This window comes from Liolophura sinensis, chromosome 6 (genome assembly GCF_032854445.1).
Source record: "Liolophura sinensis isolate JHLJ2023 chromosome 6, CUHK_Ljap_v2, whole genome shotgun sequence".
In the NCBI taxonomy this organism is placed as follows: domain Eukaryota; kingdom Metazoa; phylum Mollusca; class Polyplacophora; order Chitonida; family Chitonidae; genus Liolophura; species Liolophura sinensis.
This window is the reverse complement of record NC_088300.1, coordinates 53,126,384-53,142,574: the sequence shown is the minus strand read 5'-3', so window position 1 is coordinate 53,142,574 and position 16,191 is coordinate 53,126,384. Positions and strand designations below refer to the sequence as shown.

The following is a 16,191-nucleotide window of genomic DNA, read 5'->3' as shown; positions in this document are numbered from 1 at the left end:
TAGGGTGTATAGCCATTGGCTGAAATCTGTGCTTCGTACTCCGACAACCAAACTCCTACTTTAAGCCACATCTGAAACACGGGAGGAGATTAATCTTGTATATTAGCTAGCTATAAGGACCATATTACCCCGCGTATGGCAGAATTCTCAGCTCTCATATAAACCTGCATGCCTTACTGGTTCAATTTACAACATTCGGAAACAATGATTATGTTATTTGGCACTTATACAGAATACAAAGGCTAATGTCAGTAAGTGACATATCAAGCCTGATATCACGTGTAACAAAAAGGAGACATTTCATATTTTAATAGAGCAAAAAGTTAAAATACACACCTGCAAAAAGTGACTTATTGCACTGACATGAGATGACCGCGGCTGAAAATACAGTATGTGAAACGAAACCAATAGTAGTGGCAAATCTATTTGAATTCGGATATGTGTTATCACTTTGTGTGAGATACAACGTCCTGTATTCGGATATGTGTTATCACTTTGTGTGAGATACAACGTCCTGTATTCGGATATGTGTTATCACTTTGTGTGAGATGCAACGTCCTATGTTCGGATATGTGTGAGATGTAACGTCCAGTGTTCGGATATGCGTTATCATCTTGTGTGAGATGAAACGTCGTATATTCGGATATGTGTTTTTGTTTTGTGTGAGATGCAACGTCCTATATTCGGATATGTGTTATGATTTTGTGTGAGATGCAACGTCCTATATTCGGATACTAGTATGTGTTATTACTTTGTGTGAGATGCAACATTCTATTTTCGGATATGTGTTTTTGTTTTGTGTGAGATGCAATGTCCTATATTCGGATGTGTGTTATCACTTAGTGTGAGATGCAACGTCCTATGTTCGGATATGCGTTATCACTTTGTGTGAGATACAACGTCCTGTATTGGGATATGTGTTATCACTTTGTGTGAGATGCAACGTCCTGTATTCGGATATGTGTTCTCACTTTGTTGGAGATGCATTGTCCTGTATTCGGATATGTGTTATCATTTTGTGTGAGATGCATTGTCCTGTATTCCTATATGTGTTATCACTTAGTATGAGATGCAACGTCCTATATTCGGATATGTGTGAGATACAACGTCCTGTATTGGGATATGTGTTATCACTTTGTGTGAAATGAAATGTCGAATGTTCGGATATGTGTTATCACTTTGTGTGAGATGCAACGTCCTGTATTCGGATATGTGTTCTCACTTTGTGTGAGATCCATTGTCCTGTATTGGGATATGTGTTATCATTTTGTGTGAGATGCATTGTCCTGTATTCCTATATGCGTTTTCATCTTGAGTGAGATGAAACGTCGTATATTCGGATATGTGTTGTCGCTTAGTATGAGATGCATCGTCTTGTATTCGGATAGGTGTTATCACTTTGTGTGAGATGCAACGTCCTATATTCGAACATGTATTATCACTGCGTGTGAGATGCAACGACCTATGTTCGGATATGCGTTATGACTTTGTGTGAGACGCAAAATTCCATAAAAGGGCATGCGTTATCACTTTGTGTGAGATAAAATCTTCCTTATTGGGCCATATGGTTTATGTTCTTCTGGAAATTGAACTCGTGGCTATTGATGGTTCACAATTTGTACACGAACGTCTTTCGATGTCTAGACTAATGCACTTAGTCAGTAATAGTTATTCGTTGGTTTGGTATTCAATTTCGTTCTGAAAAACTTTACAGAACCTTACACGACACTGATTTGATGAAGAATATTTATTTTAGGTGTATTGTGTTTTGCGGTGTTTTAAAAAACTTACAAGACTGTGGGCCTAAGAACAATATGTATCTTTCAACGAGACAAACCACTTAAGAATGAGGACAGTTTATGATTCATGCAAAGAGAATAGTCAACGGTTTACAGTGATGGTGGAAAGACGCAAAGAATGTTCTAGGCGACTGAATTAAATCGATTTCAAATCGTGTACCTATCTAGTTTGTTGATAATCTGAATATATAAACTGTGGACCTAAGAACAATATGGTTTCTTCAATATAATGATACTAATATAATAAGCAAACTGTATAATGTGGATTACGTCTAACATTCGCCTTGTGATTTATCATTCAAGTCACACTCTACTCCCAGTCAACCAGTAAACAATGTATCAAATTTCCGGAAGACAACGCTATTAGTCACAGTAATATCCGTGTGACTGCATGTGTTATGGTCCCAGTCAGTGTATGTTTTTTTTACACAGTTTGCTGGATAGCGACACAGTGGCGTTCTCTCTGCTACGGAATTTGCATTCATTGCTGGGCTGACGTATAATTACGAACAAATAAACAACTATATTTACCATAACAAATCTGACACAGCACGCGAAAACCTTATCTACGTTTCCAGGACAGCAATTTCAACGGCTAATGCCAAGGATATTGTCTATTTTGGTGCCGATAATTGGAAATTATGTCTGGGATCTATTGTCAGTGGTGCTCAATAGCGGTTGTATATCATAAGGAATCTTCCCCACTGTATTGTCTTCACGTTATATAATCCTCTCGCTCACATGCTCTTCATCCGCCACCAAGCTATCGTTTTCCAGACTGAGCTTATACCACCAGAGATATCTGTCCGACGTGATATTTAGGCCTTTTGTATCAGGAGCACATGTCGTGTTCTTCAGCGATTATTTGCTGGTGCTTCGCGATAGAACAGACAGACAATGTTCTTTTATGAAGCATTGTCAGAACGTCAAGGTGTTCTTTCCTATTGCTCGAGATGCTGCAACATCTTGTACCTACTGAGTCAAACATATGGATCTGGTTTGCTGGCAGAAGCCATATGTTCACAGTGTGCAAGACATTGTTTTGTCTTCGTTAGCTGTTAAAGTTCAAAACTGTGTGAAAACACAGCAAGTTTTCCCTAAATTGAAAGAAAACAAAACCACCCATCCCCCAAATGAAGTGTCATTGGAATGACCATCAAAACTAGGTCCAAAACAACATATACTCTTTTTATAACCGGTGCTTACAATAAAATATAACCTTTATTCGCTATTCCCTAAAACGGTATTTTATCTTGAAGTCTCCTGATTATGTACATAAGTAGACATGACCTTAGTAAACAACCTAAGAATGTTTTTGAACGTGAGAAGGTCTGCCGACAACCTGCATATGGCCGTGGGTTTACCGCGGGTTTACCGCGGGCTCTATCCGGTTTCCTCCCTCCATAATGGTGGTGCCCGTCGTATAAGTAAAATATTCTTGACTACGGGGTAAAACACCAATCAGATAAATGAATAAATGAAATAAGAATTTTTTCCAAAAGTAAAGACAAAAGTAGAGAGACTCACATTTACTTTAGTAGCATTCAGCATGATCATTATGGCTGATGAAACTGAACTCAGAATTCAGATATTTTCTCTGCATTTAATTCAGTTGGAAAAATCCAAAATAATGACTAAGAAATGGCCTTTTCTGACATGTGTTTGACTGGCATTTAGCTGTCGCTCACATATATTTTGGTTTTCTTCTATTTCAATGTATCGACAGCGCATTTAGTCGTAGAAATTTCGAGGGTCTTGTATTCATGGTCATTTACTAACAATATATTTATGGCGATATTCGTATGCTTTGCAGGCCCAAACGAATGGAGAGGAGAAAGGTGAACTTGACCGCCTGATCTCGGCTGAGCCTCCAGAAGTGGTGATAAGATGCCCCGGGGTAAGTTGTCTGTCTTCCTAAACTTTCCATTACCCCCACCTCCGGCTTTCTTAACATCTCGTCATGCCATTGGTTTTTTCTTCAAACTTAAGTACACTTAGTGTATCTTTCTGCTGGTGATAAAACATTCAACATCCGGTTCATCGCGTCATTCAAGTTCCAGGTGATGCACGTTGACTGATTTTACACGGTCTTTTCGGTTTATCCCAAGAGACAAAGCCATAGGCTAGTTATCTGCCAAGCAACAAACTGTATACCGAAGACTATAAGAGCAAGGTGCTGTCTCCAATGCTTCGGATGATGCGTGACATTTGAGTTACTGGCTAAGTACAATATAATGGACGGGTTTAACGTTCCAGGTCAGATTCTTCGATCCCTTGTCTATACGAAGAGAGTCACTTCTATTCATTGATCCTCGCGTCTATGCTTTAACAGGTTAATTGTCCTCAGTCTCTGTAAACGTTCCACTGCTGTAATGTTGCTATGAGAGAACTTTTAGTGTCTTATATCGCACACAAACGTATACACGGCCAGGTCATTGTTAATGTAACCAGCGATCGCACGACACGTGTCTTTGCACTCAGATATCAGGAACAGCAAGAGATCACTTAGCTCTGCTTACTTCAGATCACATGGAGATTGTGTCGGCATCCTGTCTCACATAATCAGCGAGGGGAAATTATCAGTTATTGATCACGTGGATAAATATTAAGACTGATCTTCACGAGTTGTCTAGTACACTATACTGTTTACATAATAACAGATCTTGCAGCATTTTTAACTCCCGCGGTATTCGGAGCACGGCGCCATTTGGCTGTTCCATGCTGTATCTCGTGCATCCCCTCCATGATCGGCAGTGTTACCAAACAACCCACTTTTCTCATCCGGTTAAAACAACATCACGAAGCTGTGATAATGCACGAACTAACTGATCACAGACAGAGACTATTTCTGATAAAAGAGCTGCGCATAATAACGGGTCTCTGAAGTCTGCTTTCACGGAGTTGTTTACTTACACGGCAAACTAACGGCCAGATGTAAATCATGATACAAGCAATAGGAATGAAAAGACAACTACAAGCACGGAAACAACCGTAACTGATTATCTATGATTGGCGCTCTTCTCTGATTATTCAAATTTAAACACCATAAAAGTGTAAACAAATGTTTGTTTACAAAACCAAGTGAGAAAAAATTCTTAAACCGAATCAGTTACACAAGGAGACTGACTCATTTCAGTTACACAAGTAGTTCAGATCTGTGACAGTGCAACTCTTGGGGTTGCTTTATATCCAACACCGCTTGTTTTCAGTCAGATGTGACTGTTTCATGTCACACTAACCAGGTGCCTATAGGATACCAAGAGGATACAAGCTATGGTATGATACACAATCTACGTTCGCATTATTTGGTCGTGTGTGTTTAATCCTATTTTGCAAATAGGTCTATACTAATGCCCACTTCAACCCATGTGTTATGGTGAACCAGTCAACGACCGGTGGCTCATTTTAAGTATGTATCCACCTGTAACGGATAATCTATATTAGCTAACTGTCAGTTCGGTCAATTTACAGGTTCATCTAATCATATGTAGGCGGACACAGCGACCACCAAGAGGCTTTATTGTCAAACTATCTTCCTGACATTATCTGTGATGTAAACTCTTGAAGGGCTTCGTAGACAACATTTCTCCATGGTTAGATGTAGTTTATTAAGGCTTTTATAGTGGTCTGGTCGAATTACAGAACTTGACTTCAAAGCATCAGACTTAAAAGCCTTGCTGATTATTATGCAAGGAAACAAAGCGTGTTGATGACAGTTGTTTGTCTTTCCATTGTTTATGGAGATAGAGGTCTCTGGACATCTGGTTTAATTAGAACAACGCCATGTTCCAAAACAGACAAGTAGCCCCATCATGACGTGCCTGCGCTGTCACCCAATGTCTTACCTTATAAACTGTGTATTGTGAATAGACAATGCATTTACGAACTTTCCCACACGTGACGTACAGACTTGCACGCCATAAAGGTCGAAGATAAGTGGTCTGTAGAGAACATATGAATGCGCAAGTGAACACACGGTCGGATGCCATCGCTTATTGCCAACATCCACGAAAATTGAACCCGTGGAAGTCTAGCCCTGTCCGGGATTGAATTCTTACCTCTTGTATTATATTCATTTTTATGTGATATTATGGTAATATTACCTTTGGCGTTTCGAATGTTATGAGTATTTCAGTTCTTAATCCACTAAACTTACGCCATGATCCCATCATATAACTGAACATTGGGTGGTGTCTATATTACCAGTATAAAGCTAAGTCACACCGAGGTCACCCTAAATGTGATACTAACCTGGTTTGCATGATCTTTAATGGTGCTAAAGTCCATTACGCGACTGGCATGCATATACAGGCATGTTCATACTCTTCATGTTTGATGTTGTATAACACGTAACATAAATACCAGGGCCCAGTTTACATCTGTCCTGTTAAGGTAGGTCCAAGCTGTTATTACCTCGATGACTTCATTTCATTCAGTTAATATGGGGCGAAATTTACTTCATGTATCTGGACGGTAAAATTTTGAAATATAATCCCTGTCAGATTATCACGGTATTGCAATGGGTTTCGAGCTCACAGTTCCATTTGTACATAGGGATGTCATATTCTGTCAGTACATACAGATCGCTCGTCTATTTGAGCTTCACAGTACGGCGTAAATACCAATCAAATAAATAAATAAATAAATAAATTTGAGCTTCTCCTAGCATCCACGTGTTGTGACTGTAGGGTATATAACAGTCCTATGTACTGGTGTATATACTGAGCGATGGTTGTTATCTATGTGTGTCACCATTTATGCCAAGTAGATCGATATGCACAACCGTTAATAAATGACGACCTGCAAAAAGATCTATTCTGCTTATATCGCGTACGGGTAGCACTCAGTAAGTAGCACTGTAACACAATGTAGAATCTCGACGACTATTTCGCACCTCGTTAACAAACGAGTCGTGATCAGATCTTAACTGATTGACAAGTGAAGTAGTGGACAACTATGGAAACAGTGAATAAAACATGACTGTGTGTGCCGTGAAAGTGAGTACTACAGGTATGGGAAATGGTTTTGTTTTAAACGAACATCCACTGGAAAGATCGAAGCTGTAACCAAGGTGATTGGGAATGTTTTATGTATCGACTGGAAACTTTCTTAAATGTTTAACTTGATAATATTGACTTTTTAAACACCGAGTAACAGTTGCATTTATATTTTAACTGGGTGGCGATGTGACTATAAATTATTTAAAATCGTTGCTGAACTGACTAGATAAAGATTCACCTTGATGAACAGAGGTTTGTTTAATAGCCAGCACTGAATGTAAAATGCTTGGACATAAATCTTGACAACATATTAATTGTTACTCAAAAGCAAATGAATTCCAATTGGCAACATAAGCGATTTCTAAATTCTAAATTATTATGCGTATGTGTGTTAATGTCTGACGTAGAACATCTTTTGTATATAAAAAAAAACCCGGCAGCAAATCAAACAAGTGAACTCAATTTCAAGTCAGTTGTTAATGTTTAACCCGTTACATCTCCTGCCAAAGTGCCAGCTCAAGTGCAAAACGAATACCAAGTAAAAAAAACTTCCCATAATTATGCCAGAACCTAAAAATCATTCTTCATTTTAACTCGAAACTCTCCGCTGCGGCTTGAAAAAAATTGTATAATTCGTCACATGAATATTTAAATCTCATCTCAGTGATAATCAGAAAATTCATACTCCTTAGGTGTTAAACACATCTTACTGAATGGTGTCATGACGTGAAATGTGTTTTAACATAGGACTGGGAATATCGTTTTTTTGTATATGTGAAAGGAATAAAGCCCACACAGCTTTGAGCCTTAAACCGATCATTCACACGTTCTCCATGCAAATTGTTTCTGTAAGCCAGGGCTTCCATGTTAAATCTTGCATTCTTTCTATCTAGATAATTTCTCCTGTGGCGTTAATACCCACATAATTTTTAACGATAGATAAAATATTTTCCACGGTTAAAATTATTTTATAACATTTTGCGTACTTCAGATTTTGTGTATTTCTGTATTTGATAATGTTTTCAGCATTCATTTTGACGTTGTTCAACAAATATAATTAACAGCACTATATCGCCAGTCTTAGGATCTAGTTGTTGAAGTGACAGTCAGGAAACAGTGGGACTGGTTATCAGGGTTGTCTTAGAACAACCATTGCCATAAAGACCAGCAGATAGTATCTACCACATCCAGCCGCGCTGTACTCACGGTTCCAGGGCCATGTAACACTTTGATGTTAAGTATATGTTACCTGTTCTGTGTCTTTTGTCTGTAGTGAATAAGACTACACAGGATATTCCTACCTCCGTGGCTGGTGGAAGCCGTGGGTGTCAGCATTAACACATGACCTGGTCGCGTTGATTAGAGATCGATGGTCACTGTCTAACAATGACAGAAGGAAGCGCTCTATCTCAAACAGTCCCGTCATCACTTGAATGGATGAAAATTGGGTTTAGTCTGGCGTGTAGGTGAAGTTCCTTGTGTTTTTCCCGTGGATGTAGGTTTCTGTCGACTCTGATTAGATTCCACGGGAATCTCGGATAATCACGCCGGGCATACAATGCCTGCCGCTATAGTCATTGAAGGTGTCGTTCGGGCGGACTGTGGAGGATATCATACGCCCCGGCAGTCCCCTAGCGCCTTGACTTCCTTCAATCTCAGTCAGGCCCGTCCCTCCGCATCAGCATATACTTGTAGTCAATGCCTCCATGTCTCTAAGGTATAATCAGAAGCGTAAAGTAGCCCTTAAATCCACTTTTACAATCAAAGTATCCAAAGTCTTTGTTGCAAATTTAGACCCCTACACACAATCTGTCTGACTTTCGGCGAAGATATCGGTAATTTGTAATTGGCTTTGTATTTTTTGTTTGCCTTTGCATATTCAATGTATATGTCAGTGGCATAAAACGCATAGTGTTATGTAAAATCATCATTTTTGCAATCTATAAGCGCAACCCAGAAACAAATTGTTGCTAAATGACAACTTGTAAACTAGTGAAACTAAGCTCACCAATTGGATAATGGCTGAAAATACCAGCCTAGCGTAACATTCCTTTCGTCGTCTTTTTCAGCATGATTGCAAACCATTGACTGCTTCTCTTTACGTACGGTAATTCTTACTTTATGTACTTAGTTTTTTTGTGGTACTTTGTTATGATGAAAGTTATCTTGAGATTATTGACTTGGAACTTCCATTATGGTAAACGACTGGTATACAAATGCATATTACGACGTCATCAAATTAACTATACCTTTATGGTTTATTAATATTCAGAGCCAACAGGCCAGGAGCCCACTTACAGGCCTGATAACCTGATAACGGGGATACATACAGAGTAACAGAAGCGTATAATACACATATGTAGAGCTATGTAAATATAAAATACAATTTTTTGTACAAAGATAGTGTAAACACAGGTAAACATATGATCTAATTCTTGCTACAGAAATTTTATAAGCCTACGTGTAAACATAGGATGAATATATAAAACTATTCTTGTTGAAATTTCATAAAAAAAATAAGAATTGTAAACCGTTAGAATCAGAAGTTAAGATCATCAAATATGTTAATCACGGAAAACCCGTTAAAAAAGAATCCCATCAACATAAAGATTGTTATGAAGGAAAAATTTCTATGGATTAATTTCAACTCAGGTTATTATAGGAATTTATGGCTCGAGGGAAAAAAGAATGTTTTCGAGCGTTAATTCTAGTTGACGCAGGCCGAAAGTTGCTGTTTGTCGTAAGGCCTGGGCAGAAAATTAAAGTTGACCTGCTCTACTAGGTAAGGCGAGTCAGCGACAGAGTGAACACATTTGTGTAAGAACTTTAAATTGGCAGCTCTGGGGCGATCAGATAGTGTGGGCAGCTGAAAATGTTTACACATAGCACTGTATTTTTCAGAGGAATAAGCGTCATTAGTTTTAAAACAAAGATATTTGATGAACTATTTTAACGAACTTTAACTTGTCTGAGAAGATATTTTTGGGTTGAGGACCATATAATTGGCTCATACCAAAGTGACTTGGTTTTTGTAAAAGAAATGCACGATCGCTTGAGAAGACCAAGCATTTTATAATCTTTTCTAAAGGTATGGATGACATGTACTCTAAAATTCAGATTACTGGTTAATGTTATCCCAAGATCTTTCACAGTCTCAACTCTTTCAAGTGAATGATATGACACTACACTTGTTCACGTTTAACTTAAGCTGCCAAACTGAACACCAGTTTGTTAAATGTGCAAACGTATTACATTCTGTAATAGCTCACATTCTCGCGCGGAACGCACTTGTTTGTAAAGTTTACTGTCATGCATACAGTGACAATTTAGAGTGCCGAACACAAGAAGACAGGTCGTTTACATATAAAATAAACAGTAGCGGACCAATCAAAGACCCTTGCGGTACGCCGAATAATACCGGCTTCCATGAAGATCCTGCGCCCTGTAGGACAACTCTTTGCGAACGGCCTTTGAGATAGGAGCGCAGCCATTTGAGCAGTGGGCCTTGGAAGCCATATTGCCTCGGTTTATGTATCAGCATATCATGACAGACGCTGCTGAAAGCTTTACATAGGTCTAGGTACGGACCATCGGTCTGCAGTTTTGCATCAAAAGCCTTAGTGATAGCATCAACATAACAGGTTAGGCTGGTAACTGTGTCACGGTAACGAAAACATCCATCTTGATTTAAGGCTATTTTTTTCGAACAGGAAACAGTGTTTCATATACAGCCTTTTCAAAAATTTTAATGAAGAGTTGTAGCAAAGATATAGGGCAGTAATAAGTAAAAACCCTATAGAAAAACTCGGTAAACAACTCTGTGACTGAGTTGATATCATTAGTCTCAATACTTTCATACTTGACAGAGCCCGGAATTGAGCCTTTTGATTGCTTGGCTTTTATGAAACCCCAGAATCGTTTCGGGTTGTTTTCCGTTTCTGACAGAACATTTGAAATATATTCCTCATATTTTTCCCGTTTTAACTTTTTGAATGTTTTTGAAATTAGAATAATGAATGTCACTGTTATCTTTTTTTGTAGATGTTATAAGACTGTTCCTTACCTTTAAGTACGGCTAGTAGATCTTGATCAAACCAAGATGGAAACTTGTGCCCACGAATTAGAACACTTGGAACAGAGTTAGATTGACCTAAACAGAATGTCATAAAAATTTGACACACTTCCATTAACGTCTGTGCTGTCTATGAGAGAGTTCCAGAACACTGATGAAAGAAGTCGTCTTAGATACGGTTGGTGTCTTTTGACGGCATAATCTCCTGTGGCAAGGATGAGTGTGTTTCTATACATGACCATCAGGAATTATTACAGTCACTTCGCGCTACTCACATTTTCCTGGGCTTTGTGCACCGTTCAACGTTATCTGCATGGAATCGAGAATGTAGCCTAGTGAAGTGTCACATTTTGCATTGCATGATTTGAGGATTGATTGAGGAACTTATTGATGGCCTCTTTAATTATGCGTAAGAACGCCTAATATGACAGATAACTACATCTCATGAAAAGAACACCATGAAGCAAATATTACTGGTACATTTAAATCACCGGTTGTGAACGCAGTCAAAGTCTCTATTACGACCATGTATTACTAGCTGGTCCGATCACAGAATAGCGTCCCCAGTAACAAAACTGCCGCCAAAGATACACACTAGATTAAACCGTTACAAAATTGACACCTGGCATCGTAAACTTCCGATTTATTGAAATCCGCTGCCAGTATTAGCAGACTGCTCCAAACCGTAATTGGAAAATTGACGATATCTTGTAGAATGGCCATATTCCCTAACGGCAATAAATTGTCAAGGCGGTCTTCTCATGAAGGCAAAAATTGGCTTTTTTTGCTTCGTGAAGATGATGATGCCCGGAGTGCCGTTTGCAGTAACAACGGACATATAGTCGGGGGGGGGGGGGCAGTAATTGGTAAAGTTTGTGGTAATTAGTCAGGAGGGAAATGCTTTATTTATAACATGCCTATTGAAAAAGCCTCATCGCCCTCATGAAGCATTGTTTGTCCTCATCATGTAGCCTCTCATCGTCCAGAGGTCCTAAAAAGCTCCTATAAAGGATAAAGGCCCTGTACACAACAGGTGCGCCCCACCCAGTATACTGCCATGTTGTTCTTCTCAAGCACATGATCTGAAGTTAAACGGCTTGCTTCTGAACTGCAGATTATGTGGCTGTAACCAAGACGCCCCCCCCCCCCCCGCCAATATCCCTGTGCATTTATATTAACTAAAGCAATGCATGTTCAAATAACTTCTACAAGTACACTTTAGATTCAGATTAAGATCCTTTATTTACATTTGATTGTTTTCACCGATAATTAACTGAAATATATAGGTATTAAGTTCGTTTATAGAAATGGCTGCGTTTCTCAGAGACAAAATAAGCTCGTAGTGCCTTCCATTTCCTAAACGGGCACGGTATAACCGCTGTTCTTGATGTGAAAAGATTGACGGTCTAAAAGTCATGTCCATGTAGTCAGCAGATTGTCTCGGTCCACTCACCTTCGGTCCAAATTAAAGCTCTTGTGAGCCCTGTCAAGAAGAGAACCCTTGAGAACCGTCTGTTCGGATCCAATAGACACGTTTTGACTATTGTCAGTGTATGAGTCAGTGACAGGACTGAAGCAGAGCCGACTCCAGATGTGGCACATGTGACTTTCTCACTAATTTACGACGACAAGGGCAAGTTGAGTAGCACGCGTCTTCTTGTTGCAGAAAATACCGTCTACTCTGTAATACACATTCTTCATGTATTGGTCAAATTCATTGGCTGATAGAGTTATAGAACAGACCTGAAACCTGAATGGATACGCCATTACCTTGATTTTTCATTAATTAGGACAGTATATAGGTCAACTTGTGACAGGTGAGGGCACTGTAAACTTTAAAAAGGGATCGTTCACCACTTAAAGTGGGGTTTAAGTGGGGTTTAAGTGCGGTGTATGTACTGATTGCATTTTTACTGCCCCGAAGCGGAACTTTTTGTGGCGGTTTGTTTGTATAGTAAAACTGGATTACTCAGTGCATTTTTCACCCAAGAATTTTCGGATTGACCTCAATACAATATATTTATCAAGTAGCTAACTGCAACGATTCGGTATTTCTCAAACACACTAAGGCTTATATATATGCAAATCGGGTTAGGGTTTGGGAAGGTGTTGACATTGTTCACGCATATTGTTTGAAAAGCGTTTCCTTCTGGAAAATTCATAAAACTCAGCAAAGACGCATGTGAACAAAGGACATGATTTTCCGTTAACATGTCCATATCACTAATATTCCCAGCTTTCGTTATTTTTAATCCCATAAAAGCCAACAGCAGCTTTGTATTTGCAGAGAATAGTGATGCTGTTATGGATGCATGGTATTATACAAAGCTGTTTGTTGGAATACGGTGATTTGCGTGGGTGTTTATGTGTGCGATCTTCCGGGCAGTATTTATACCGTTATGACAACAATGGTACTGACACAATATAAACCTGCTCCTTCATCCATAAAACATTGAGCTGTATTATCAAGGGTTGTGGGATAAAAGCTAGGTTTGTCGGCCAGTCTCAGCAAATTACACGCACGAAGTGTATCTATATTCTGGTATGTGGCTTGAGCAATGGACAACGAATCGACATAAACAGTGTTCCCTGGACACACAGTGTACACTTCCGCAAGCAGAGAATGTGGGTTACAATACAATTCTTCGCATTATGACAGGAATGATTCATAGAATCGGCAGTTCTTAAATAAAGTTACGTTTTGCGTTCTCTTAAACGTCTTTGAGCTCAAAGATACTGTCCAGTCAGGCTGTCGGTGGGTAAATCCCTAGGCAAGGAACGGGTTTACAAAGCATTTTCTAATTTAATTTGACTTTAACATTATTGTTATTTTAAGCGTGCGTTATTATTACTTTTATGAATTCAGATGTACTTTTTTCTTTAATGTTCTATGTTTCTGACATAGCACGAAGACGCCTTTGTGCAGCTGGCTCCTGAGATGACGACAGATTTATTATCTCTGCTCTTATTCGCTGTGAGAGCCGTCTCTGCAGGAACACGTCGGTGTTAAGTCGACATATTCCCAGTCAGACAGGATTTAGGTTCATGCCGTGAAGTAGTGGGTGCAGAGGGCTGGGCTGCCGGGTAATCGATAATCTTCTTCAAGAGGCATTAAAAACACGGACCACGGACGAGATAATCTGACTAGAATGCCTACTTGTTGTTTGCAAAAGGGAAAATCGGGAAGAAGTTGGTTTACTCGAGTTCTCTGGCTACGGAGCCACCAGGGGGACGATTCCCGCCATCCCGGAAGGCGTTCTATCCATCTAGACGCCTGCCTGCTGACTGCCTGGACACTCCTGAGCCCGGGCAATCCCTCAGCTGCTCCAGACACGGCCCTGCTGGATTCCGAATTGATCAAATCGGTAAAGCGGCGATATGATATTCATTGCCTTTCCAGCTTTTTTGGTGAAGTTTTCTTTTCTTCATTGTCAATACGTCTTCCCCGTTCAGTAACCTTGGCAAAACACCTCACAAGGTATAACATGAATTAAACAGTGGCAATCGCTGCTTGAAAACCTTGGAGATCTGGTATAAAATGTCAAGAATTAGCTTAAAAAACGTAATGATGACGCACAACATTAAAGAATGTAGCATGTATGATTGCATTTGCTTTAATGTTATCCTCTATTCCCGATAGTCACATCTAGATATGCCATGATCACAGTTATATTAGATTAGATTTTTCTTTCTGGATTTACGCTGCGTTGGGAAGTGCACCGAGTAATAAGTGGAGCCTTCGTATAAAGGCCCAAATCACCAGGGGAATATGCCACGTATAAATTTAAGGCTTTTAAATGAGAACGTTGACTGTCAGTTTCATACCCTAGCGGCGATACTTCTGATACGAGCGAATCGCCTTCCGCTCTGGTAGCAGCGGTTTGTCAGCGTTATTAGGCAAGGGATAAAGCTGTTGAATCAAGTTGATGGCATCGTCTGGCACAGCACAATGGGGATTGAATCGACCAGAGCTCTTTTGTGAAAGGATGAAAAGTTATAGCTTTGCTATTTACATAAACTTGTCAAAAGATTCCATGCTATAATTTGAGACATATTTTAGCTATTCGTGTATATAAAATGAGTGTTTTTGTATCGTACTGCGGAATATTGCGGATCTGGTTATGGACAAGATAAATGAGTGTATCCTGTTGCACTGCTTTCTAAACAAACACTCTAGATACGTCATATTCATTTTACTTAAGCATTTGCGTTATTTATGCAAACAACAATGTTTCCTTACCTTTCCCAAACGCTTTGTTTACTAAGCAAAATTATCTTAATTGGTGATAAATAAAATCCTTTCAGGATTATAATCGCGTACGAATAAGCCCTAATGTGAACGATGTATATTTATCTAACATGTATAGAATCTACATTATCACTACGAAAAGATGAAAGCGTTTTACTTAAACCGAAGAGGCCAGGTGGATAAATTTTATGAACGCGTCAAAGAACTATCAACAGCCATCAGCGAATACAGGTTCTTGCAATACAGTATACAGCAATTCATACGTTAGACAGAAATGCAGTGATGGTGATATGCCCCCTAATGGTAAATCTGTTCAGTCGGTCTCATTTTTCTCATTTCCATTGGATACAATAGGCATATCGCACAGATATATGCAGTGAATTGTCCTTCATCAGTATACGTGCTGAACTAGGGTCCTTATCAAAGGTCATTAGTTTGTTAATTCGGGTTTCTCTGTTTTCATTTCAAGTTTTTACCCGCGTTCAGCATGTAAGAAAAGAAAACAACGTTCCAACTGTACTCTAATGCATCACACCATTATTAAAGATTAGTCCAGTGTAACTGGACGTTAGCTTTTACTTTTACTGACAAGTGAACAAAGCTATGTAAGATGAGTAGGCGATGTCTTGTGATTGGGTGATCAAAGGGGGCTTACTGGGTGTAAATCACTGTTCACCCCTGATAAGTGTCAGCAGCACGGATGTTGTTTTCGGTGATGCCGGTAAGAGCGTCTGTTGACACAAAACTGGAGCATAGACAAAAGAGCCAGACACATTCATTACGCGAGCCTCTGTTCATTATGGTGAGTACCCAGAATCGACCTAACCACACGGTAAATGATGTATGTGGACTCAATTTATTCCATAATAATCAATGTGGGTGATACAGTCTTGAATAATTGGCTGGTCATTGCATGATTTTATCACTGCTTTACGTCCGATTGGTCAGAAAAGACGTGTTATCCTCTGATTTAATGGCGGAGATGTCTGGCACACCAGCTTCTCCTTCAAGCACTCACCCATTACCGTGGATCCCAGCCAAATCTCTGTCCCTTATGTGATCGTCCGGACA

At 39.4% G+C, this 16,191-nt stretch overlaps 1 protein-coding gene across 1 annotated transcript in view; it reads left to right on the top strand.

Annotated features, from left to right (window-relative positions):
- The window catches only part of LOC135467342 (endothelin-converting enzyme homolog), a 104,439-nt gene that overhangs the window by 12,612 nt on the left and 75,636 nt on the right, over nucleotides 1–16,191 (top strand). Inside the window, exon 2 of the mRNA XM_064745111.1 lies at nucleotides 3,613–3,696. Within this exon, the coding sequence (XP_064601181.1) occupies nucleotides 3,613–3,696 (84 nt within the window). The remainder of the gene's footprint in view (nucleotides 1–3,612; nucleotides 3,697–16,191) is intronic.